At 34.2% G+C, this 26,790-nt stretch overlaps 2 protein-coding genes across 2 annotated transcripts in view; one reads left to right on the top strand and one right to left on the bottom strand.

Moving 5' to 3' along the window:
• Positions 1 to 3,713: 3,713 nt before the first annotated feature.
• Positions 3,714 to 10,409, bottom strand: LOC132121127 (pyroglutamylated RF-amide peptide receptor-like). The gene is made up of 6 exons (XM_059530300.1): positions 9,834 to 10,409; positions 7,984 to 8,142; positions 7,181 to 7,242; positions 5,720 to 5,959; positions 5,318 to 5,411; positions 3,714 to 4,286 (listed from the first exon to the last, which is right to left on the bottom strand). Exons 1-6 carry the CDS (start codon positions 10,192 to 10,194, stop codon positions 3,907 to 3,909), a joined length of 1,296 nt encoding a protein of 431 aa, XP_059386283.1. The 5' UTR covers positions 10,195 to 10,409; the 3' UTR covers positions 3,714 to 3,906.
• Positions 10,410 to 11,800: 1,391 nt separating this feature from the next.
• The window catches only part of LOC132121126 (protein TBATA-like), a 15,419-nt gene continuing 429 nt past the window's right edge, over positions 11,801 to 26,790 (top strand). Inside the window, exons 1-8 of the mRNA XM_059530299.1 lie at positions 11,801 to 11,829; positions 12,038 to 12,226; positions 13,408 to 13,563; positions 14,869 to 14,963; positions 16,111 to 16,275; positions 20,699 to 20,780; positions 24,140 to 24,293; positions 25,327 to 25,361. Of these exons, the coding sequence (XP_059386282.1) occupies positions 12,043 to 12,226; positions 13,408 to 13,563; positions 14,869 to 14,963; positions 16,111 to 16,275; positions 20,699 to 20,780; positions 24,140 to 24,293; positions 25,327 to 25,361 (871 nt within the window). The 5' untranslated portion in view covers positions 11,801 to 11,829; positions 12,038 to 12,042. The remainder of the gene's footprint in view (positions 11,830 to 12,037; positions 12,227 to 13,407; positions 13,564 to 14,868; positions 14,964 to 16,110; positions 16,276 to 20,698; positions 20,781 to 24,139; positions 24,294 to 25,326; positions 25,362 to 26,790) is intronic.

The following is a 26,790-nucleotide window of genomic DNA, read 5'->3' as shown; positions in this document are numbered from 1 at the left end:
ATCAAAATGATTCTTCCAGCGTCAGTGTTTTTATCGTCTCTGGATTGTCACTTGCTAATTTTGATAGTTCTGCTGTTGTCATTACTGTATTTCTCTCTCTCTGATTTTAAATGATTGATGTTCTTGACAGTGATGAGGGTTAAAGAGTCGTATTGTTGTTTTGTTCTGTTCAGGTGAACGCAGAGACGCACAGTATTTTGTTCATTTAGAAATGCATTGTTCATTGTTAATTCATAATTTGTCCAAAATACATTTAAGGCCATTTATGCCAATTGAAATGTTAAAGAAGTATTAGTGTATGTGGTACAGTGTTGGTATTGTGAGCTAAAACTCTTAAGTAGTACGTAAAGCTGAAAAAAAAAACTGTAAATATTAGATGAAATTTTTTTACATGAAACTGAAGTATTTAAATTAGTACAACAAAAATACTAATAAAATAAAAATGACAAAAGCACATTTTTCAAATTAAAATGCGATCTGAAAATTACAAGTTTATTCAAATTATTAAATACCATATTAGTAAATAAATGATAGGAAAATAACACTAAGTTATTTCATCTAAGTATTAAAATGACTAAAACTAAAACGGTCAGTTTAAAGCTAAATAGAGAACAATAAACTAGTAACAATGACACTTAATATGGAAATTAACAAACCTAGATTGAAATAAAATGTTTAAGTACTAAAATGACTAAAACTGAAGTAAATTTAAAGCTAAACAAAAATAACTATTAGAAAATGACACAATATTGAAAGATTGCTAAATGCTTTTCATGCATTGTTCGTTCTTATACATTTGAATTAATATTATTATTTTTTTTTTCTTTTACATTATTTTAATGTTTTTTTTCTATACATATCTGCTGAATTAAAAATAAGACTCGTTTCTTACAGCCACTTACCACCTTTGGTAAGAAGAAGAAGCCTTTATTTATCTCTTAATTGACAGACGTGTGAATCCTGTCTGAATCTGAGCAACTCTACAATCATTTTATTCTCAATTCTCAGCCCATTTTCACACACGTGACTGTTTTTAGCGTAAGTGTAAAAGTTTCTGGAAACATTTGGGAAACTTTCAGATAATTTTGAACATTTTTGTACAGTTTCTGGAAATCTTCCGCTCCTTTGCAGCCTTAATTATTTTATCCTTCATGTTAACTTCAAGGTTATAAAACGCAAACTGCATCCAGATGTTTTCTGCTTCCAAACAGTGACAAAATACTACAGATTTTGTGAAGAAGCTTATTTATTTATAAACTCACGTTTATCGTATTGTTCTTTGAGATAAAATGAACTATTTGAACAGATTTTGAAAAGTTAAATGATGTAGTTTAAATACTTCTCTTGTCATTAAAACCCAAACTTTTTGCATTTGACTGCTCTTGTTGTTTTGATAAGTGCATTAAAGCTGACACATAAGCAATTTGAAAAAGTCTTATTTTGAAAAAAATATATAATTATTTATATAACATATTTACATTATTTATATTTTATGTCTTATAAAAAAAAGAAAATAAAGCTTTTTAGGACTTATTTTTTGCATTCAACATTTTCAGTCCTAATTCACTAATTTCCTCATATTTTGTTATAGTTTTATGTTATAGTTTAGAAAATGGTAATGAAATATGACAAGAACTCGAGTTAAATTGCGTCATTAACACAGATGTATCTTGATAATGTCAGATAATGTTAATATGTAACAAAACATGCTCAGGTCAAAGTGTCAAATAAAATTGTTCTCGTGGGTATATGTCGTATGTTTACTTTATTTTGTTATCCTCCTCACTTACATAAATGAACTCTAGTGTAAAAAAAAAAAAAATCTGAATAATTTTCGGTTTGACTGTATATTTATTTGTTTATTTTTAAAGTATTTATACATAATGGTAATACTTTGCAATGCCTTCAGTTTATTCTAATCTGGATGAAACTATTAAATCTTTGTTAATAACAGTAATGAGCATTTAATAAGAAATGTGTTGGGTGCAAAATCGGAAAGATCTTAACAGTCTTTAATGCAAACATTTTATTTTATTTTTATTACTGATTTCCCTAATGTGTGAAAATTAAATGTCATTTTCCTAGATATAGAAATGTGATATTCACCCTACAATTTAGTAGTTTTTAGCAGCACAAACTGAAATTGTATTTTTATATATACTGTATATTATTTTTTTGTTATTCTGTTTTTCTCTCTCTTGCTTTGGTTCATTATAATGGGAACCCCCCCGCGGAGGCCTTTGCTGATTTCCACATCTCTGTGGTCTTATAAACCGCTTCTGTGTCTGTGACATCAAGCGTAATGAGCGTTTGTTGCAGATCTCCAGCCGTGCTGCACCTCTTTTTAGTTTAACATCGTCTTTCCCTTTTGATGATCTGATGAAAGACTGAAATCACCGATTGATTTCTATTATCTTGATGATAATAGACCTGGGATTCCTGCAAACATTCAGCCCTGTTATTTTCTGTTATTTGTTAAAGGTTAAATTAAGTTTATAGATTAATAATCGGATCTAATGTGTGCACCTGAAGGCACGCGTGTGATTTTGTTCTGCTGCTGTGGTAACTGAAAACAGGCATTGCTGATGTCCATGTTTTATGTAAATATGTATCAGGTGAGAATAAAATGTATGAAGATACCTTACTTCACATTATTAATTTTTTGCGCATTATTAAAACTGTCAGACACTGTAAATGCGTTTGAGACCCTGCACATCACATGCTTTCACACATCAAACTTCTGAGATTCAATGCAAAAACAGACGCAAGGCTTGCAAATCTGACTTTCTCTGTTGCACGCTCTCAGAACATCAGAGCATGAACTGCACCTGTAATCGAGCGCCAAAGTTACAAACTCTCTGAGAAAGACAAAGTCAGCTCATTTTCACCCTGTAGTAGAGGAACTCGTTAGTTCATTGTCATTAGCATGAATCATTTAACAGTCTTAAAAAAAGAAAGAAATAGTGCTCACAATTCACTTGAAGCCTTTATATATAATGCATTATAAAAATATTTTGAATGCATTAATTATGCCTTGTAATGTACCTTATAATGTAAGATTCTTATTCAGTGTTACATCTTAATGAAATAAAACACAACAAACAAATATTTTTGATGTAACAAGAAATATGCAAATATTATAATGCGTTTGAACTTTGCTTACAGTTGTGTATTATAATGTACATAATGATATAAAAAAAAAATATATATATATATATAATGTGTGATAGGAGAAAAAAACTCTTTCAAAACTTTTGCATTCTAGAGTTATTATACATTTATTACTGACATTAACTGAATTTATATTAATAATAAAAATACATTAAAAAAAATCGTTTAATTTTATGTGCTAAAGTAACTAAACCTATAAATAAAGTAAAAAAAAATCTAAATTATATAGACATTTAAAAAAGATAAACTCAAAAAAGTAAATAAAAGTTTTCTTTTGGTATTATGAGATAAACATTTAATAATAAATAAAAAAATCAATAAATAATTCTAAAACAATAATAAAAAAATACTAAAAGTTTTTATACACTAAAACAACTTTTTTTGCATTCCCCAGAGAAAGTGTTGAAATATAATTTTGCCTCCCATGTCACCTTTTTTTCTGAGCTTGCTTTATTTGTGGACTTTGACCGTCTGTGAACTGCTGTTGAACGGAGCTGAAGAATTTGCAGAATTTCTCCGTTTGTGTTCCACAGAAAAACGACATGATTGTGAGTAAATTATGATTTTCATGCTCCTTAAATGAGGCCAGTGCTGTATTTCCACTGCGCTAGGACGTGTTCCTCTCGATCTGCGTCTCCCGTCACAGATTTAATATCCTGAACTACTTCGACAGCAGTGTTGATGATCTTGAGGCTGCGTTTGTTGCCAACAGATGGCAGTAAAGCTCTCATCAGTTTATTTCACACAGGAGCTGCTGGACGGAAGCGGAGAGTTTGTGGTTTTGACTTTCTGCTCTGTGAACGCTGTGGATATCTCCAGATCTCCGTGTGACGAGGACAGTACTTGGTTCTGATGCATCTGCAGGTCGGCGTTGTTCCTGCTGGTTTTGAGGTGTTTGGAGAAGTGCACGCTGAGGTTGGGCCGCTGAACGGCGCCGCCCTGCTGGACGGGACGCCGCAGGTACACAGAAAGCGTGGCCACGCAGTTCTTCTTGAAGTTCTCGTTCATGAAGGCGTAGACGATGGGGTTGTTGAAGGAGTTGGAGAAGCCGATGGCTTGCACCACAGCGATGATCATGTTCACCGTGACCTCGTCGTAGTTCTTCTCCAGCTCGTCTGCATGAAAAATAGACAGGTATTCAAGGTTTAATCCTTATTAGTTTTAATGCCAGGTATGTAGATGGTTCAAATTAACAGAGAATCACCAACAAAAGGTTGTTTCAACTAATGAAATAGTTGAAATCATATGTTAAATGAACTAATGCACATTTGAAAACTACAAAATGAAGACATAAATATTAGAATTGTATTTTCACAATTATTAAAAATTTATATTATTACTGTATTTTTTCAATATTATTTTAATTTGAAATATTAAAATAGTATTTTTTCTGTTTTGTAATTTAGTAATCGATTATATATAATTATTATATTTAAGTCTAGTAATAAAATAATTTTGTAATTTGTATCCAAATTATGCAGCCCTACATATTATTTTTTATTATAATTGCAAAATAAAAAAGATATATTATTTAATAGTCATATTTATTACTTATTATTATATAGTCATTAATTATTTTTTATTATTATTTATAGTATTTTATATTTACGGGCAACATTTTGCAGCCCTAAAAACCAGCACAGCAAACCTAGAATTTTATTTTAAAATTTGTTTATCAAAATATTATTTCAGAAAAATTAGAAATTATACAACTACTGTGCAGCTGTACATTATTATAACTTTTTTCAAAATAAAAAAATATTATTATTTAATAGCCATATTATTTATTATTAATTAAGTCATTAATTATTATTATAATTATAATTATTATTATTATTATTATTATCATTGTATAGTTATATTGATAAAATTTAAAGCACTACAAACCAGCACAGCAAATCTAGAATTTTAGAAAAACATTTAGAAAACATTTTTTCAGAAAAATTTGAAAATATGAAAACAACGTGCAGCCCTACATTTAGACTACCTTATTTAAATGTTATTGCATATTTTAAATGTTTATTCACAGTGTTGAATTTAAAACATAAACAGAAATATGTGCTGGCATATCTGAACTTACAGTATAGTGCTGTACTCCTGTGATTTCTATTACAGTTTTGGAGAAAATGCACCACTACACACTTACTGTACTCAAACAGCATGTGCACGATATGAAACGGAGCCCAGCAGACGGTGAACAGCAGGACGATAGTGATCATCATTTTGACGGCTCGTTTCTTCTTCCTGTTTGAACAACAAAATACAGCTGTGAAGGTATGTTTCTGTAATTATATTATTCAGCAAATAATCTTGATTTTATTCACCGGAATTTGATTGTGTGGAAACATGTAATGTTATTGGGTAAAATGTGAAACACGTTACATCGGAAAGCCACACATGAAATGCATTTTATGCATTTCATGCATTATATTTTCCTGTTAAATTTGGAAATGCATCACATTACAGAAAACAGTCAAATAGAAAAACTGGGAATTATATTCAAATGGTTTGGCTTTGAAACATGCATCGTTTCTATTTGTTCGGACACCTGCCTGGAGATTTTGTTGATCTCCCTGTGGTTCATGGTGCTGAGGACGGAAGAGTCTCCCACACGTTTCCGGATCCAGAGCTCGATCCCGATGCGGCTGTAGAGGAAGAGCATGGCGGCCAGCGGCAGCAGGAACAGCGCCACCATGATGAAGGTGGTGTAAACCTGACGGTGCAGCAGCGAATGCCAGCGCTCCTGACAGCACACGTGATGATGATCGTACAGGAAGTCATACTTCACCTGAGCACCACACATTAGAGAGTAAACCTAACTGGGATTCATACAGAGCATGCATGACTTTAAACTGGGATGGGCGATAAAACTATATCACGATATTTTCTGGAATTTATTGATATAACGATATCAATGATGATAATTCATATGCATGCACTGAGAGACATAAAAACTTCTGTTTCTTTAGAGAAAAGTATTGTCTTTCCTATTTTTATCAAAAAATAGGGTTTTGTGGTGAGCACACAGGTGTTTCATTCATACTGGAAGCCAGAGGGCGCCCTCGCGCAGAAACTCCACTACTGAGGACAAAGACATCCAGCTATTGCTGTAGACGAGGAAAAAGATGATAGAAACGCTTACACTGATGAAACATGAAGGCAATAAACACATGATTGTGACAATATATGGTTTATAGACAAGGGTTTGTAAACAGGCTCATACACATGAACCTTTTTTCATTTTTTATTTTATTAGTATTTTTTTTTTTCATAAGACTTTTTAAAATTCCAGCTAAAATACAAGTCCAAAATCCATAATAAGACTTCCTCCAGTGACAAAGTGCATCTGCTGTTGTCTCTCACAGATCTGTTTAAACGCTGCTTGATCTGTGCAGATTTCTCTCCTGATTCAGACCAGAACACTTGTTCACTGGAGGAAGTGTTATTATGGATTATTTGAGTTAAAATCATCTTAATGCTGGATTTGTCTCATCTTTTGTCTTCTCCAGATGTTCACTGATGGACTGGAGTGCTGTGGATTATTGTGATGTTTTTATCAGACTCTCATTCTGACGGCACCCATTCACTGCAGAGCATCCACTGATGAAACACTGATGCAATGCTACATTTCTACAAACCTGATGAAGAAACAAACTCAGCAGTTCTAAATTTTTGGATGAACTATTATTTTAAATTCAAATCTATAATGCGTGTGCAAATCCATCTTGTTTATCATGCAACACAATTCGGTTATGACACTTTTCTGATGTTTTTGTAACTTTCCAAACTCGACAGATGTCATTAGATGGAGAAATCAACGAGTAGCACATAAAACTTTCGCGCTAAGACTCTCGAATCAATCTCAGTCAGACTGATGTGGCATCAGTGTCTCTGATCTGCTTGACTAATTAATGTCTAACCTTGTGCTTGTTGAATACTATCGGTTAACTGTGACTGTAATTAAACACTCGATCTGTGGGTTCTCAATATCTTTGGTGATGTCACTCACCTCGAGCTGTTGCACGAACAGCATCGGTGATCCGACCATGACAGCAGCGATCCACACCAGCCCTGTAGAGATGTACCGAAATCAGATCATTACTGGGTTCTGTCCCATGAGCCCGTGCTGTTATATACATATACATGAACCAATCAGAGAATACACAGACAAGAGCCCTCGGGTGAACACTTCATATTTACACATGCAGATGAGGTAATGCTTTCAGTGTGTCACTGTATTTCCCCGCCGAGAGAGATTCACATGTTATTTTCTCCACAGGGGAATCGATTTTTAACAGAAACTCATAAAATATTAAAAACAGACCTGCTGCAAGCTGCGAGGACATTAATTAATGCAATATGCTGAAGGCATCAGATTGCATTATTGAAACTGAAAAAAAATTCAAATCAGATAGTTGTGATAAGAAAAGAGATTTGTCTGCTCCCAGGAAGCTCTGCAGATGATGTACATAGTCTCCATATGTTTCATGGAGCATAATATTTGTTGCATTAATATTTTATTTTGTGTGTGTGTGGTCCCTTATTCAACCTACTGTGTTGTGTAGTTTGTCTTATGTCAATGTAAATACATCTATCCCCTCTATCAGGCTGTAAGAAAAACATTTTTTTTTTGGGATACATTTAAAGCAAGCGTCTTCTTTTGTTAAGAGTAGCGGCTGAATCATGCACAGCAGCACCAGGAGCATGCATTAAGATCCTAAGTGTGAACCTCGTGTTGATTTTTAGGGCTTTTGGAGCATTGGTTTATCTGAATAATCAAGGGTTGAGCGTGTAGGCGTTACTAGACCTCACCTAGCATCCTGTAGGCTCGTTTGGGAGTGTACTGCCTCTTCATTTTGAGCGGATAGACGATGCCCTGGTATCTCTCCACAGCGATGCAGGTCATGGTGAGGATGCCTGTGACGATGGCTGTGGTCTGTACAAAAGGAACGGTCTTGCATACTAGAACCCCTGCATGTACAACACAAAGAAAACACAAGATACACACACAGTGAACACGTGAAACACACTTTATGCTAGAGAATCAGGCCTTGCATGACTGCTCTGGTATTAATGTAAATACACAATGGTTTTATTATGAGATGTGTTTAAAATCATCTTATATCAACCTTAACCTTAATATTGACCTGCAGCCGTTGGTCTCCACTGAAGTCCATTATATGGAGAAAAAACCTGGAATGTTTTCCTCAAAAACGTCCGAAGACAGAAAGACGTGAACATCTTGGATGACATGGGGACGAGTGAATGATATTCTTGAAGTGAACTACTCTTTTAAATAGTTTTTCGTTCATTCTTATTTATTCTGTTTTGATTGCCGTGCAGCTGACGTGGTGTTTAATAAATAAATAAAACAATGGCTGATATTTATTATACAATTCAATGATAGTAAATTCAATTAAATTAGATTGTATTTTGCACAGTAAATCCCCAAAGAACATGTTTATTAACAATTATTATGAATCGATCAAGTATTGGTGCAGTGTTAAATATTGAGATACTGTTATTTTTTATTTAATGTATAGAAATTAAATTATATATATATTTTAAATTTTGTATTTTCAGTTTTCATTTTAATGTGTGCTTATGTCATGTGTGTTTATATTTATATTTGATAGACTTCTGGTCAATTTGAGCTCAATCTTCAAAATCAGTGCAGCTCAATCACAGATCATGTGACCTCCACTGTCTGCGCTCTCATTGGTTGAGGATCATTTGTTGCTCATAACGTGTTTCCATACAGGTGTATTTATTGGTCTTCTTGCTGTAATATTAAACGGTGCATTCACATTTCAAAGTCTATGTTTTAATGCAGTGATGATAAGCATAAAAATGAGAGACGTTTGCCATGTTTGCTCCACACTTCTACTCACAATCCTACTTTAGATTCAGACCTGGAGTTGCTAAACCCCACAGAAAAACTGTCTGATAATAAAACCATAAACTTATAATTTATACTGTGGTACTGACTGATTACCATGTTTGTAAATCATGGCATTTACACCAAACAGCCTACCAAAGTACTTCACATGATACCATGCTGCTATCTTCATCTATATATATATATATATATATATATCAGTTCAGGATAGTTAACAGCACGTTTATCAGCATCAAGATTAGGTAAAATTTTATGTGAAAAAATATAATTTAATTAACATATTAAATGTATTAAAGAAATACAAATTAAAATATAAAGAATACAAATAAATAATATATATATATATATGTATGTATTTAAGCTCTTTGAATGTGAATTTAATGTTTCACTTTAAATTATTTAAATTATTAAATGAATTTTCGTTGCCTTTTTTAATCCTCTTTAAGTAATCTGATGATTTTTTTGCTCAGCAAAATTATTATAAAATGTTACTCAATAAGGTTAGATTTATGCGCAGTTTACAAACCACTCAACATTATTATGATAGTACAGGAGAAACGTGTTCGCCACATACTCTAATGCATCTTTTTTATTTTTTTATTTTTTTTTATTTTTACAAGTTGTTCATTGCATATTCTTATTAATATGAGCTGTAGAATAATGCATATAGTTAGTTCCAGGTGGAGAGTACTCTTTAAGTATTTCCCGTCATTTTCATGTTATGCCATGTTAATTAATGACTAATAATAAAGCAGACTCTGACCTCCCAGCCACTCTGACGAGATGTTCTGCAGCAGTGTGAACGGGATGCAGAAGAAGGTGATGAGCAGGTCGCTGACCGCCAGGGAGCAGATGAAGATGTTGGTGGCGGTGCGCATCGCGCGCTTACGCAGCACGATACACACCACCAGACTGTTCCCGACCAGAGCCAGAGCGAAGATAAGCACGTACATCACGACAAACGTGGTCTTCGCACCAGCAGGGAGCTCGGGGATGTAAACCAGAGGCTGGATGTTGTAGGTGTCGATGAATTCCTGACGCGAGAGGTTGTAGAACTGCAGGAGTTCGTGGAGAACCTCCGGAGTGATCTTCGTAGTAGCCGTCATCTCTGTAGAAGAAGACATGTCGGGTTTCAGTTTATACTGAGGGTAAAAGTATAAGTCCTGTGCTTCAGTGAGGTTTGAATCCCGCTGCTGCTGTCACGCGCTTGCTGTCTGTGCGTCAGCGCGCGCGCGCTACTGTGCACTGCATCTGCCAAGAATAAACTACTTTTCTTTCTTTCTTTATTTTTTTTTTGCAATGTTGTTTAAGACTTTGACTTGCGCCTCACGAAGTCACACTAGTTTCCTCATTTTCTAAACGTTAAATAGCATTCAGATATCCTTGAGAATCCCATAGTGATGTGAGATAAATGTTTTCAGACAACATTTCCAGGTTTGGGCACCAAATGTTGGTGGATGCTCAAAGTTTGCACGTGCACAAACTAAGACCGTACAAGTTCTAAGCAGAAAGTAGTAAGAAAGTCACAGTATTAAATGTTGCATGCACTGAAGGGAATGGAGTATTTTGGTTTTCCAGTAAATCTATATATTTATAATCTAGATATTATGTCTTCTTTTCTCTTTCTGAACAAAACTAAGCAAGTTCATGCTTAAAACAAGAACCAATATCTGTCAGCAGAGTATAAAAAAACTTGTTGGTTTTTCTGAGCCCACTGACAGATATTCTATTAATTGATCATATTTTTTTTTCTAAGTAAATCCAAGTGAAGTGAAAGTTTTTTTTTGCACTGGAAAACAAGAAGAAACTAAAAACATGTTTTTTGCAATAAAATACTTTTTATATTAATTACAAAGTTTCAAGCTTTTAAGCATTGCCAATACATCTTATTGTGTTTTCCCTAGACATTAAATAATGGGAACGTTAGGGGAGCATCCTGTGTTTGCAATTTGCCTGACAATTGATAATGCAATCACCAGATCGAGGCTATTTGTATTTCTGCCGTGTTGTGGGGTGGGTGGACGTGCTTGTGTTAATTTAAATTTGTTATATCGTAGTTTATCTAATATGTTTAATAGGAAGCATGCCTTTGTTGCTTCACAAAAAGTAATTTCCAATTATTTCTCTGCATCCAGTCTGCACGGGTCAAATCTATCACAGGGGAGTTGGAAATTGAGGTATTAGGGTTTGTTTTCCATGCTGTAGCATATGTGGTGATGATACTTTAGTAGGACACACTTCACAAGTTGCACTCACAATTGCAGAAATGTACAGCAGAAATGTGACGATGCATTGCATTGATTAGTTTAGTTTCTTTGATTGTTTTCTTTAGGTGCATGAACAAGCGTATGCAAAATGTGTTTTAACATCATGCTATGTGGCAATTCACTTTAATCTGGCCTTGTAGAGACCCTTATGTTGAATTTCCAAAAAATGCATTAACAAAAATAGAAAGCAACAGATGCTTGTGACGAGGCTCATTCTTAGTTATTTTGACAAGGCTATACACAAATCATTTCTCTGTGCCAGCCTGATACTTGAATCTGAAAGATGTTTTAGAAGCTAGGGCCTCAGAGCACAAGCTTAAAGGTTAATGCGTTTACTTGAACTCGCGACGGCTTCAAGTGGCTTAAAATAATGCAAAAGCAGTAGGTCGAGGTGTTTTAGCAGTCCTCAGCTCTGCGGTAGGAGCTTAGTCCGGCTCTGTTCAGAGTCTCCAGGCAACGACAGCAAACAGAGGAACAACACAGTGAACCGAGGTGAGCTGCTCACGTCAAAGTATTTCTACTTATGAGTTACAAAAACTGATTAATGCATTGTGTGTAAAGTATTGTCTGTGAAACTGCATGCAGGTTGCTGTGTGTCAAAGGAGATGAGTGGAAAATGCTTTTATCTCTGAGACTACTGGTGTACATTTGCACTGTAAAGGACCGAGCATTTAGGATTTTTACAGTTTTTTCTTTCTAGAGATTATGGAGCCATCAGAGGAGCAGGTGAATGAAGCTCTGTGGATCAGTCCTGAATCTGTGCGTCAGGAGACAGCTCTGTGTGAGACGCCGGGCTCCACTCGAGGCAGCCTTCGCTTCGGGAGACTCAGCCATCATTCCTTCTTCTCCAGACACAATCCTCATCCTCACAGAGTCAGACACATGCAGGGTGAGCCGCTCCGGACGCACAGACCTGTTCAGAAACATGCTCGTGTTTGTCCATTTTAAGGAAGTATTTCTATTAAAAAGGTCTGTGATATCTGCTTCGATCAAGATCAGACACTTCTTTTAATTATAATAACTTAACAGTGAGGTATTGACAGTTAACTTTGAAATGTTACATTAAAATATGAACATATATTTACATCAAGCTTTGGCCACAAAGAATAAGTGCATTTAAAATATAATTAGGTTTCACTTTATTTTTTTTGTCAGCATGTAAGAAAAAATGCATAAACTCAAGCATTATTAGAGCTCGTCTTCATACTGAAGCTCTGGTGTGTTTAATAGTTTATTTTATTAATTTGGTGTGTTTTTCTCTGTCAATTAGATGGCAACTCAATTAAACAATTTGCAAAATAAATTCAAAAAATTCTAAAAATAAAGATTTAGTTTTTCAGTCTTTTATTTTGTTTTCTAGAACAGATATCTAAACGTTCTTGAAAAGAGATACAAATACTTAAGAAGCAAAATGACTTGATATTAAGTCTTATGTTCTGATAAAATGATCAAAATGATGTTAGTTGATGCTTAAAATAAGAAAAATATTATCTGCTAGTGGGATCAGAAAAATCTAATGGGAAAATAAATGTATTTTTCTTGCCCCATTATCAGACTTTTTTTTTTTTTTAGCATAAATTCGCAACATTTTTATGCATTTTTCAGAAAACAAGACTTTCATCTTACATCATTTTGGTTTTCAACTAAATGTATGTTGATTCATGAATTTTTGGATATTTGTAAATCTTTTTTCTTCTTTTTTTTTCTTCTCATTTTCTCAGGTCCAGAAACACAAAATGACTTCTGCATTTAATGCATACGTGATGTGCGTATTATCTACAATAGATGAATCAGTTTGTAACCATCCTCTAAATTCATTTTTAATGTGAAATGCTAGATTTGTCATGACACTGCGCTATTAACAGAAAGGGTTAACAAAGTCAAGGGGAACATATTCTGTGATAAAAGCAGTAGCTGAATGCCTGAAGGATTAATCCAGCATTATTTTTTTAGCACAAAAACATTACTTCCTTCATCTTTTATCCAGTTGTCACAGCGTTCGAGGCTCGCTGCGTAGTAAAATACGCCTGTCCTGACACAGAGATTTCTAATGCTCTTCTCTCTCCGTAGGGTTGAATGGGAAGCCGGTTTGTATGGTGAATGATGACTGGTACGGCTTCACTCCTCTCTGTCCTCATCCGCTCATTAAAAGTCAAGTGTCTGGGAGCCGTTGGTCTGTGTTTCTCACACCTGAGATGGGCTCGGATCGCTCTGGACCACGAGCAGGTCTAGTATTATACAAACACGAATGCAGCTTTTGTGTCTAACAGAGAGAGTTCACACAAAAATACTAATTTCTCTCATCATTGATTTACCAAAGCCACATGACTTTAATTCTTCAGGGAACACAAAAAGAGATGCATGACTGAATATGCATAGTCTGTCGAGTTCATGAGACTTAAACGTAGGTTTTTGTTTGCATTGAAAAGCTTCCGAATCTCATTTGTGATGATTAAACAAACCAGTTGGAGTTTGAATGTTTCAAATTTTGAAACAAAAAAGTGAAACCGCAACATTTGATACATCAAAGACAGAGAGAGAGAAGAAATACGCACACACATCCATTTTTTTATTTTTATTTCTATATTTTATTTCTATTTTGCTTTATTTTCTATATGTGCATCTTTTCCTTAAAATTTAAAAAAGTTTGGCAAAATATGCATATGTAGAAAAATGACATAAATAAAAATAAATTAAAATGGTTGTTTGTGGAGGTAGTTGTAAAGAATGTTTCAATGTTTTCAAGGGAATCATCCTATTCTTATTACAACTTATTCTCTGTTTGACTTTTTTAATATATAAAACTGGGATAAAAATAAAAAAAACAGCATAAAAATGACATGCTTTCTGTCAGGTGTGTCCAAACCAAAAAAAAGTGTTTTTTTTTATATATAAGAAGTGCATTCATTTAAAAGAAGAAAAGGCCAAAATATATAAAATTGCTTGCCAATATTTAGAATTATTTATTTATTTATTCTATTCTGTTTTATTAACATTTTTCACAAAAATGTTACCAGTATAAATTTTAACTTGGAAAAAAAAATAAAAATAAATAAATAACAATTTGGTTACTAAATGATTACTATTATTTAAAAAATGATCATTGCTTTACATTTTACTAGCTTAGGTGAAGCTGTCGTATGGTTCAGTAATGGTATATTTTTACTTAATAAACATTTGTTGATCATCGCAATGTTTGAGATTTGTGCGTTGAGTTTATGTGCATCTCATTATAACTTTTGGATTGAATATATTGGCCTCTAGTTTTAAAAGACAAATATTGCAAAGCTCATATCATGGATAAGGCACTGAAAATCAAGCAAAGATGACAGACTGAACAACAGATTGTAGTTACTTACATTGCAAAACTAATTAATTACAAAAATGTAATTTCAACGCAGTATTTAAGTTGTCAAACAGTAATTTGAGTTGCTTTAGTTTAATCAGTAGTAGTAGTTTTTTTGCCCTTTTTGATCTTCTCACATCTGTTTCTTGTTCTTGCTCTCTTTCATCTCTCATGTCTTTCCACAGAACTGATTTCTGAAAGCTGGCGTGAGGAACTGAAGGATTTGGCCACCAAAGTCAGTCTTTCAGCGGCCGCAGAGACCCAGCGGGACATGAGAGAGGTACCTGATCTTTCACTTTCTTATAGGTATCACCAGTGAAACTGATGCATGAATAATGTTCAGAACAGCACGATCACGAAGCGGAGAATGTAGGGTTTCTGAAAGGATGGAGTGATTGTCAGCTTTAAAGATCCTGCATCAAACATTTGTTTTTAAGCTTTAAAATCACATCTTGCATTGCAATGCAATTTTCCATTGGGTTTGTAAAAATTTGATTTCATCAAATGACTCTCTAGAAGGTCATGGGTTTGATTCCCAGTTAATGCATGAACTAATTAAAAAAGCATTTAATGCAATGCAAGACTCTTTTGCCAAATGCATTAATGCATAAATGCACAAAGTTTGCTTGTTTATTTATATATTTCTTAATATTTCAGTATGCACTATACATTGTGAAATTGCCTTAAACAGACTATGAGTAAGAAGAAAATACAGCACTCGTATTAATAGCTGAAATAAAAATCAAAATACTTCGGAAATAAACAAAAGGGTCATTTGACTGATTTTAGATATCTACCTTTTTCTGTGCCCCATCACGCTGAATTATAGGAGTAACTTTTGTTAAACTGCAAACAAACAGCAAAAGATTTGCTTTATTAATACATTAATAAACATTTTTTACAATGAGGCAACATTAATCTACTCACCCTTCAACCATCAAACATTAAAAGGAAATGTAAAAGTGTAAAAGCATTAACAAATTACCACAAATAACCCCAGAAAGCTCAGTTATTTCTGCAGAAACATTATGAATGTGTTCATTAACATTATTTTTTTAAAGTTCATATAGTTACAGAGGAACACAAAAGATAAAAAAAAAATCACTTTTAAATACAAGTGTTATGTTTAATCTCCTAACATCTGAAAGTAGAACATGGAGGAAAATGTACAGTTCATTCAGTCAAACTGACGGATGATTGGTTTCTGTCTTTTTAAATACAACTTCCCCAAATCTGAAGTGCTAAACATCATTTAAAAACCTAGGAGACTTGCTATGCAATGCTTCATTACACATGCATCAGGTTTAGCATTTTGATCTGAATGAGTGGACTTATTACATTAGATGGTGCTGAGTAAATCAAAATCAATTAATTGTAGAATCCTGAATGCATCCAGTTTTTGTGTTTGTCTGTGATTAAACTCAAAGAAACCGACAGATGAGGAAGTTCCTCACAGGAAGACACAGTATTCGGCGCAGTCCGGCCGGATCATCCCTGCTTCGTCCTGGGGAGGGAAGAAGCGCAGCAGCAGGACTTCACACAAACGAGCCCAGCGATGGCAGACGCAAACCCTGGAGGGAGTCGAGCTCAAGGTAACACACCTGTGCCGATTACTGACCTTCAGCCATGACACGCTTTCTGAACATGTCACAGAAACTTTCACATTGCATCTGGTAGAACACAATACTGGCAGATGTAAGAAAGGAAATGTTATTATCTCGCATTATTTGTAAAGGCGCCACCCGGTTTTTACGACAGATTGCATGTGGCATATGGAAATAAATTGCATGTATTTATGGACATAAAATATCAAACTGAAATACACAACCACTCAAAAGTTTGTAATAAGGCTTTTTAAAACAAGGCTTTTTTTTGAAAGAATTTATTTGACCAAAAATTCAATAAAAATCTCTAATATTGTGAAATATTATTACTTTTTAAAATAATGTGAAATGCAATTTATTCTTGTGATGCAAAGCTTCATTTTCAGCAGCAATCACAGGAATAAATCACATTTTAAAATGCATTCAATTAGAAAAGTTACTTTCAAACTGCATTTTTGTAGAGGTTACTTTAAAAAAAACATTTATTATTTCAAACTTTGTTTGATGATATTTTTACTCTCAGTGCATTGTTCACAACTTGGATTTTTATTTTCTGTGTGATGAATAAACTGTAAACTGTTATCATTTTCTTTGGACTGCCAAAACTTTAGACGTTTCTTGACAAAATTGATTTAAAAATTGTATGTATTGCTCTTGCTGAATTAAACGTGCAATGTGATGTGGATAACCATGTAGCTAGCTACAAATTAAAAAAATTTAAATACAATCTGCTTTTGAAGCAGTTCATTAATAATTCATTCAGAATACTGCACGTGTGTCAGTCACCTTTATTTATATAGCGCTTTAAACAAAATACCAGGACAGATTTATATTGATTGGAGCATTGGGAGCACAGATCCTGAAGGATCTGTGTCAGGACAGATCCTGAAGCTCTCTTTGTTTGCTCATTTTCAATTTAAGATATGATGAATATGAAAATGGGAGACAGACTGCATGCCGAAGAAATTTTATAAGCAAATCAAATATTTAAATACCATTGCATAATTTCAATATTTGGTTAGCTGGTTTTATTCAGTCATGTGGGTATGAGCTGCTCAGATCAGTGTTCACACTCTCTATGGGATTTAAATCCTGCCATGATTCAAAACTGAAAATACAGGTCTGAAAGGTTGAAACTAAGTGTTTGAAAACTCAAAATCTTACAAAAAAAAAGTTTTGCAAGATCGAAAAATAAGATTTGCATGCTTGCAAAATGTAAAAAAAATAAAAATATCTCTGCAAACATTATGTTGTTTTTGAGATTTCCTTCTTCAGAACTGCAACATTTTTTTACGATGTTGTGCAAATAATTTTTCAGAGTTTCAAATTTGTCAGTGTTCTCCCACTGTATTAGATTGTTTTCCAGGTTTGAAACCTTGTAAATGGTGATCTGAAAACTGGTGTGCGAATGTGTGAAAAAAATTTGTAACTCTGAAAACAGAGCTTTGCAGGCTTGCAAAGTGGTAAAAAAAAATTACATCTCTTCAAACGTAATTTTGTTTTTGAGTTTTCCCTCTTCAGAAGTGCAACACTCTTTTTAATGGTGTTGTGCAATCATATTTTCAGAGTTTCTAATTTGTCACTGTTCTCCCAGTGTTTAGTTTGCTTTCAAGATTTGAAACCTTGTAAATAGTGATCTGAAAACTGGTGTGCGAATAGGTGAAAAAAAGTTTTGAAACTCTGAAAACTGAGGTTCGAAAGGGCGAAACTTATTACATTACATTTGCACTCCTATTGCAGACCAGGGGCGATTCTAGGATTTTGATTTTAGGGGTATGATTAAAAAAATATTATTTGACTATTAGGGTAGGGTGGTATGCTACTAACCTTGAAGGGAATGTCGATTTTTTTTTTTTTTACAATGAAGACCTCCTGATTCATTCACTGTACAAACACACGCACACATGTTTCCAGTACAAACACAACATTTTACTGTTTGCATTTCTATGCTCACATACAAACCTCAGATAGGAATTTTTCCCTTTGACGATACCACTGCTTTTTCTTATAAAATGTACAGGGAAATTGGCAGACAATTAAAACAATGTCAGGGTTCAATGACTGAAATGAATCTTGGGAACACAGTGGTATTGTGTGTGTGAGAGGCTGTCTACGTTCTGTTCTCACCTGACTGTTGCTCATCTGCAGACCTACTCCCGCACGACAGGAAAACATGTCGTATATCCATCTACAATGAAATATAAATTATTTTAGTTTTTTAGCTTTTTAGCCTTTATAATCAACAATACGGTTGGATATTCATGAAGTCACCCCATGAAAATTGATGTCATTTTAAGTATTTTAACTAACCAGCTAATATTCATTAAGAATATAGACAAACCATGTATTAATGTAATTGTCTATTGGCAATATGATTAATCTGTTCTATATTTATTTCTATTTATTAAAAATAACAACATGAATTATCAATTTGCCACTTCTATAAATCAAGTACAAATCTAGTATAAATAGTATAAATCAAGAAAATCAAAAATCCCTTTACTCTACGCTTACTCTAATTTATGTATCATGATGACACTCCTCCTGATTCATTATTACTTAATACAAAACTATATTTAATAATACAAAACAAAATAACTCCAAATTCTCTCTCTGGGCCATCTAGTGCTTTCAGACAATGATGTGTGTCTTTAATCATTTCTGTGCATGGCTGCATGTAATGTCAAAATACATAATAATATGTCTGTAATTTTAAAAAGTAAATGAAAATGAATCATGATCGTTTTCTGAATCTAAAGTATGTTTTCATGGGTGTTAATCACTTCATTTTTGAAGGAATAAAAAACTACTATCACACAAGGGCTGAAGGCCGCAGCGAAACGTATTGGTATTGGATGAGAAACCGAGCCGTCCCGTGTGCTCCCAATGCTCCAGTAACATTACATTATGTAAACTGCAATGCATTTATGACAAAGAACTGCACAATGCAGATGTAATATCATAGCATTAGCAATTTATCAATAAATGCACGCACACACGACACACACCTTGTGCTCTCTGATGTTCCCCTGCAGATTGAAAAATGCGCTAAATCCAAGCAGACTCAGATAAGGGGAGGAGCCGAAACTTGACGAAGCTTGCCGCTGTTTCAAATAAGTTTTTTTTAAAGGGGACTGAAGCGATCAAAAATGTATTAATCAAATATTTTTTTAGGGGGGCTGGGTAGAAGTTTAGCCCCCTAAAAAGGGCCTAGTGACGCCCTTGTTATACAATTAACAAAGGCAAAAAAGACCTCTAACTCTAGCTTGCTCTATTCTTTTTCTATTCTATCTGTTATCAGTATGTCTTTATTATATTATTTAAAAGCCTCAGTTACGTGTAAGCTAACTGAGACTTGTTATAGCACTTGTATATTTGTTGTTTTTTATTGCTCCCATTGTCCTCATACGCTGTTTGTGACAGATTGAGAGGGGATAGAGCTGACGGACCGCCTTGTGGACAGAAATCTGTGCATCCTCTGTTTGTGTATCCTGTGCGCTTTTGTCATTGGCGGAGCAGTCGGTCAATCCCACCTTTCCAGTAAATACGACTTGTGATTGGACTGTACGTCAGCAGACAGCAAAGCATTGGCCAAGAGCAGAAGGCCCTCCCTCCAGGCTTTTTTTTATTTGCGAGGTTGCGAAGCTTCATTTTCGCTCAGTCTGAGTTTCAGAGTTTCAGAGCAGAGCTGCGTGACAACACTGCCACAAATCACGTGAGTCGCAAGCTCACAACTGTGTGTGCGTATCTCCGCAAAGTGGGTGTTGTAAACTCAGCTCTGAAAAAATATTCTGCAATGGAAGTGCAAATGTTATGTAATGTAATAAGTTTCGCCCTTTCGTACCTCAGTTTTCAGAGTTTCAAAACTTTTTTTCACCTATTCGCACACCAGTTTTCAGATCACTATTTACAAGGTTTCAAATCTTGAAAGCAAACTAAACACTGGGAGAACAGTGACAAATTAGAAACTCTGAAAATATGATTGCACAACACCATTAAAAAGAGTGTTGCACTTCTGAAGAGGGAAAACTCAAAAACAAAATTACGTTTGAAGAGATGTAATTTTTTTTACCACTTTGCAAGCCTGCAAAGCTCTGTTTTCAGAGTTAAAATTTTTTTTTCACACATTCGCACACCAGTTTTCAGATCACCATTTACAAGGTTTCAAACCTGGAAAACAATCTAATACAGTGGGAGAACACTGACAAATTTGAAACTCTGAAAAATTATTTGCGCAACATCGTAAAAAAATGTTGCAGTTCTGAAGAAGGAAATCTCAAAAACAACATAATGTTTGCAGAGATATTTTTATTTTTTTTACATTTTGACAAAAATATATATTATTAAAACTTCAGTGAATATGCATGGGTGTGTGTGTATAATATCTCAACTGTACCAAATTAACTTTCAGGTGCTGGAGCTTTTGTGTCAGATCCTGCAGACTGATTCTCTCTCAATGGTTCAGCAGTGGCTTTTGTTGGCGAGTGATAAAGGTGAACCACTGCCCTTTGCTTTAATTGATTTATTAGCAGTTAAACAAATAACTGACTGATGCATGGTGAATTTTCTGCGTTGGAGAGCATTTAAAGACCCTTATGCTACTATCCTAAATGCCGACAAAGTAAACTTTTAGCACGTGATGTAAAATGCACAATCTATTTTTCTCTTCCCAGACGATAAACTGAAAATACTAATGATTCTAAATGCTTGTTTAAAATCTTTAAGAATCTGAAGAAAGTAAAATAATATCTTATCAAAAATGTTTGTAAAGTGAATCTTTGAAGTAGAAAATTATTTGTGGAGATCAAAATGTTTGCAAACATAAAATGTTTTTAATATTTTAACTATTAATTAATTGCAATTATGTAATCAACTAACTTCATGCATGGACATTACTGTGTATGTAAGCCACCAAAGATCATTTCTGACCCTGGAAAAATTAATTTCAGAACTGACAATTTGTAAAATCATGCATCACGTTTTAACATAAGTGATGAACGTTTATTGTGTATGGAAGCTTGTTTCTGCCACTGGATTAAAAAATTTAAATGGTAATAACGATTGTTTTCTCTCACAATTCTGACTTTTTTCTCATAATTCTGAGACATGAACTTGCAATTGTGGGACAAAAATCAGATGATATGTAAACTCAAAATTGTGAGATATAGTGTTGGAATTGAAAGACATAAACTTGTAATTCTAAGAAAAAAAATTAATTGTTATATAAAAAGCTTTAATTGTGAGGTGAAGTCAGAATTGCAAGATGTAAAGTTGGAATTATGAGATGTAAAGTTGGAATTGCGAGATGTAAAGTCAGAATAACGAGATGTAAAGTCGGAATTGCGAGATGTAAAGTCGAAATTGTGAGATGTAAAATTGGAATTATGAGATTTAAAGTTGGAATTGCGAGATGTAAAGTCAGAATGACGAGATGTAAAGTTGGAATTGCGAGATGTAAAGTCGAAATTGTGAGATGTAAAGTTGGAATTGCGAGATGTAAAGTCGGAATTGTGAGATGTAAAGTCGGAATTGCGTGATGTAAAGTCAGAATTATGAGATGTAAAGTTGGAATTGCGAGATGTAAAGTTGGAATTCCGTGATGTAAAGTCAGAATTATGAGATGTAAAGTCAGAATTGTGAGATGTAAAGTTGGAATTATGAGATGTAAAGTTGGAATTGCGAGATGTAAAGTCAGAGTGACGAGATGTAAAGTCGGAATTGCGAGATGTAAAGTCGAAATTGTGAGATGTTAAGTTGGAATTGCGAGATGTAAAGTCGGAATTGTGAGATGTAAAGTCGGAATTGCGTGATGTAAAGTCAGAATTATGAGATGTAAAGTCGGAATTGCGAGATGTAAAGTCGGAATTGCATGATGTAAAGTCGGAATTGCAAGATGTAAAGTTGGAATTGCGTGATGTAAAGTCAGAATTGTGAGATGTAAAGTCAGAATTGTGAGATGTAACGTCGGAATTGCGTGATGTAAAGTCGGAATTGCGAGATGTAAAGTCGGAATTGTGTGATGTAAAGTCGGAATTGCGAGATGTAAAGTCGGAATTGCGTGATGTAAAGTCGGAATTGCGAGATGTAAAGTCAGAATTACATTTACATTTACATTTACATTTATTCATTTAGTAGACGCTTTTATCCAAAGCGACTTACAGATGAGGACAGTGGAATCAATCAAAAACAACAAAAAGAGCAATGATATATACGTTCTATAACAAGTCTCAGTTAGGTTAACACAGTACACGTAGCATGGGATTTTAAATAATATAATAATAAAAATAAAATAAAAAAAGTCGGAATTGTGAGATGTAAAGTTGGAATTGCGAGATGTAAAGTCGGAATTGTGAGATGTAAAGTCGGAATTGCGTGATGTAAAGTCAGAATTATGAGATGTAAAGTTGGAATTGCGAGATGTAAAGTCGGAATTGTGAGATGTAAAGTCGGAATTATGAGATGTAAAGTCAGAATTGTGAGATGTAAAGTTGGAATTATGAGATGCAAAGTTGGAATTGCGAGATGTAAAGTCAGAATGACGAGATGTAAAGTCGGAATTGCGAGATGTAAAGTCGAAATTGTGAGATGTTAAGTTGGAATTGCGAGATGTAAAGTCGGAATTGTGAGATGTAAAGTCGGAATTGCGTGATGTAAAGTCAGAATTATGAGATGTAAAGTCGGAATTGTGAGATGTAAAGTCGGAATTGCGTGATGTAAAGTCGGAATTGCGAGATGTAAAGTCGGAATTGCATGATGTAAAGTCGGAATTGCAAGATGTAAAGTTGGAATTGCGTGATGTAAAGTCAGAATTGTGAGATGTAAAGTCAGAATTGTGAGATGTAAAGTCGGAATTGCGTGATGTAAAGTCGGAATTGCGAGATGTAAAGTTGGAATTGCATGATGTAAAGTCGGAATTGCAAGATGTAAAGTTGGAATTGCGTGATGTAAAGTCAGAATTGTGAGATGTAAAGTCAGAATTGTGAGATGTAAAGTCGGAATTGCGTGATGTAAAGTCGGAATTGCGAGATGTAAAGTCGGAATTGTGTGATGTAAAGTCGGAATTGCGAGATGTAAAGTCGGAATTGCGAGATGTAAAGTCGGAATTGCATGATGTAAAGTCGGAATTGCAAGATGTAAAGTTGGAATTGCGTGATGTAAAGTCAGAATTGTGAGATGTAAAGTCAGAATTGTGAGATGTAAAGTCGGAATTGCGTGATGTAAAGTCGGAATTGCGAGATGTAAAGTCGGAATTGTGTGATGTAAAGTCGGAATTGCGAGATGTAAAGTCGGAATTGCGTGATGTAAAGTCGGAATTGCGAGATGTAAAGTCAGAATTACATTTACATTTACATTTATTCATTTAGTAGACGCTTTTATCCAAAGCGACTTACAGATGAGGACAGTGGAATCAATCAAAAACAACAAAAAGAGCAATGATATATAAGTTCTATAACAAGTCTCAGTTAGGTTAACACAGTACACGTAGCATGGGATTTTAAATAATATAATAATAAAAATAAAATAAAAAAAAGTCGGAATTGTGAGATGTAAAGTCGCAATTGCGAGATGTTAAGTCATAATTGCAAGGAAAAAAAAATCACAAGTGTGACAATCAAAAGCTTCCAGAGTTCTATGCATTTAATTTGTCATGAGGAAAAATTTGTTCCATTTGGACTTTGTCTCAATTTATTCAAGTTACTTATGAGATCTTCTCTTAAAATAACATAGCAGGGCAGCACAAATAGTCCTATTAGTTTCTATTATGGTAACATCAGTGAGTTTAACTCTGGACACGGGCCGCTTGTGTCCTGCAGATGGATCAGCTGTTCATTAGATGTGTTTGTACTATCAGAGAAAAAGCTGGTTCAGGGGTTACTCCAGCAGGCCATGGCCGACTCCAGCTCTTTGACCCAGCAGACGTCTGGATCTGAACTTCTGCCTTTGACGTCTGAAGATCTGCCTGATCACCTGTTCCTCAACTCCTCTGTCAGCCGGAGGAAGAGCAGGTGAGTGTTTGTGGTAGTTCATTTTTTCATAACTCTCAGAGAACTACTAAGAAACCAAATGAAGTTTCATAATTTCATAATTATTATTTTTTCACTGCAAATATGAAAACATTCTTAAATCAAGATACATTTACTTGAGAAATAAATATTAAGTATTGCTTACTTTAAAAAAGATAAAAATTAACAGGGTTTATGCATAAAATTTAAAACATACATATATTTAAAAAGCAAGACAATATATTTGAAGGCATTTTGCTTTACAGAAAAATATCTTTTAGGAAATCATTTTTAGAGCTGTTTTTTCTTTGTTTGTTTTGTGGTATAACAAGACAAAAAATACTAAGCAAGAATAACTTGTTCATAGTTTATAAAGTGCTAACTGACTAATCCAACTAGTTCCCTGAAAAAACTGGCATAGAAACAATTTTCATTCAGAAATCGTTAGTAAGTTTCACAAATAGTTGCAAAACTGCAGCAAGTGAAACTGCATTAAATATGAAATTTTTGAAACACAGAAACAGTATTTTCTCGTAAAATGAACTCCAATCATTTATTCACGACTTTGAAAATAAGAGAAAAAAAGGAGAATCAATAATTTACTGCCAGCGTGTGAATATGTATTCATGTAATCCATTAAAAAGTATCTGTAATCTGATTATGAGCATTATGAAATATACTCTAATTATATATATATATATATATATATATATATATATATATATATATATATATATATATATATATATTTACCTTCTTTACTAATTAATGATTATTTTTGATTTATTTATTCTAAAGTGAAACGCATAACAACTCACAAGTTAAGACATCAGTCATTGTAATGGTTGTTTATAGACAGTAAAAGGATAATAACTAATAGTAAACTAGTAGTGATATTACTGATTAATTAGTTTCTTGTTAGTTAATATTAGTTACTAGAATACTGTGTTACTATACTCATTGCTTCATTATTCTGAAGTGTTGCCCTATATTTTTAGACTGTCATCGTAATTGTTTTATTTTGACTTTTGCACAGTTCACATCCCTCAGAGCCGTTAGAGGACAAACCAGGTGAGCTTTCTGTACTTGTGTCAGATGTATCGTGCACTGAAGTGAACTGGAGCGTTATTAATAGCCATAGCCTTCTGAGAGGATTGAGTTCATGATTTCACTGCTTTTGGTAGAGAGCAGTAATATTTCTCTGAGCTTTTATTAAAACACAATTTGGCTCCGTTCCAGACTTTAGAAAGTCTAACGCCTACATCAGGGCAATCAGGACTGGCATTGAGGAAACCCTGGCTCACATAGACAGCTGGAAAGACTGGAAAACACTCTTAAAAATAAAGGTTGTTTATTGACATTGAAGCTTTAAACATCCACAGATTATTTCCACTGGGCAAAGGGTTCTTTAGTTACAGTAATTACAATCTTCCAAGAACCGTTCACTGAAAGGAACCCAAAAATGCTGCTTTTTATAGTGTTAATTTATTTTTAAGGATTTGCCCACATTTTTTCCCATTTTGTGGTCTGGAGGAGTCGCACTATAGTGTGTCCTGGACACAGACTTGGTTTTTTAGCATCAGTCTATGATTCCATCTAGTCAGAGAAGATCAGACATGTTTGATATTGTGAGACAGTTTAACACCTATTGTTTTCAGCTGTCATGCGTCCCCTAGCAATGAGGTGCATGTTTTTTGTTTGTTGTGAACGTCTGATAGTGTTTGCTGCTCTGTAACCACCTACAAAGTGGACAAATGTGTGATGCCTAGCGTTTTGAAATCTATTGTGTCATGAATTGCAGCCAAAGCAATGGTTACCCAAATAGTTCACTACAATACCCAAAATGAAAATTTGCTGAAAATTTACTCAAGATCAGGATGAGTTTGTTTCTTCATCAGGTTTGGAGAAATGTAGCATTGCATCAGTGTCTCATCAATGGGTGCTCTGCAGTGAATGGGTGCCGTCAGAATGAGAGTCTGATAAAAACATCACAATAATCCAAAGCACTCCAGTCCATCAGTGAACATCTGGAGAAGAAAAAAGATGAAACACATCCAGCATTAAGATGATTTTAACTCAAATAATCCATAATAACACTTCCTCCAGTGAACAAGTGTTCTGGTCTGAATCAGGAGAGAAATCTGCACAGATCAAGCAGCGTTTAAACAGCTCTGTGAGAGACAACAGCAGATGCACTTTCTCACTGGAGGAAGTGTTATTATGGATTATTTGAGTTAAAAACATCTTAATGCTGGATGTGTTTCATCTTTTGTCTTCTCCAGATATCTCCAGTATTTATGTATTCTAACTGGACCGAACGCAGTCCAACTAGAACTAAACTTCTATTAGCCATCTTGGATTGCTTCTTTTTTTCCCTCATGCATTCAACACAAGACGTTATGATTGAAAAAAAAAAAATCTTGAAGGATTCGTGAAATGCTGCTCTGAAATATTCAGATTATATTATTCTCTTTGTAGCATTTTTAACCATTAGAGACTT

Source organism: Carassius carassius, chromosome 39 (assembly GCF_963082965.1).
Source record: "Carassius carassius chromosome 39, fCarCar2.1, whole genome shotgun sequence".
Lineage (NCBI taxonomy): Eukaryota > Metazoa > Chordata > Actinopteri > Cypriniformes > Cyprinidae > Carassius > Carassius carassius.
The sequence above is the reverse complement of the archived record's forward strand: the minus strand, read 5'-3'. Positions and strand labels throughout refer to the sequence as shown.

Bases quoted from the DNA above. Each gene is read 5' to 3' on its own strand.
- LOC132121127 (XM_059530300.1), bottom strand. From the start codon at position 10,194: ATGTCTTCTTCTACAGAGATGACGGCTACTACGAAGATCACTCCGGAG. The intron at 7,243-7,983 runs GTGAGGTCTAGT...ACATCTCTACAG, and splicing joins ACGAGCCTACAGGATGCTAG to GGCTGGTGTGGATCGCTGCT. The intron at 5,960-7,180 runs GTGAGTGACATC...TGTGGTGCTCAG, and splicing joins TGTTCGTGCAACAGCTCGAG to GTGAAGTATGACTTCCTGTA.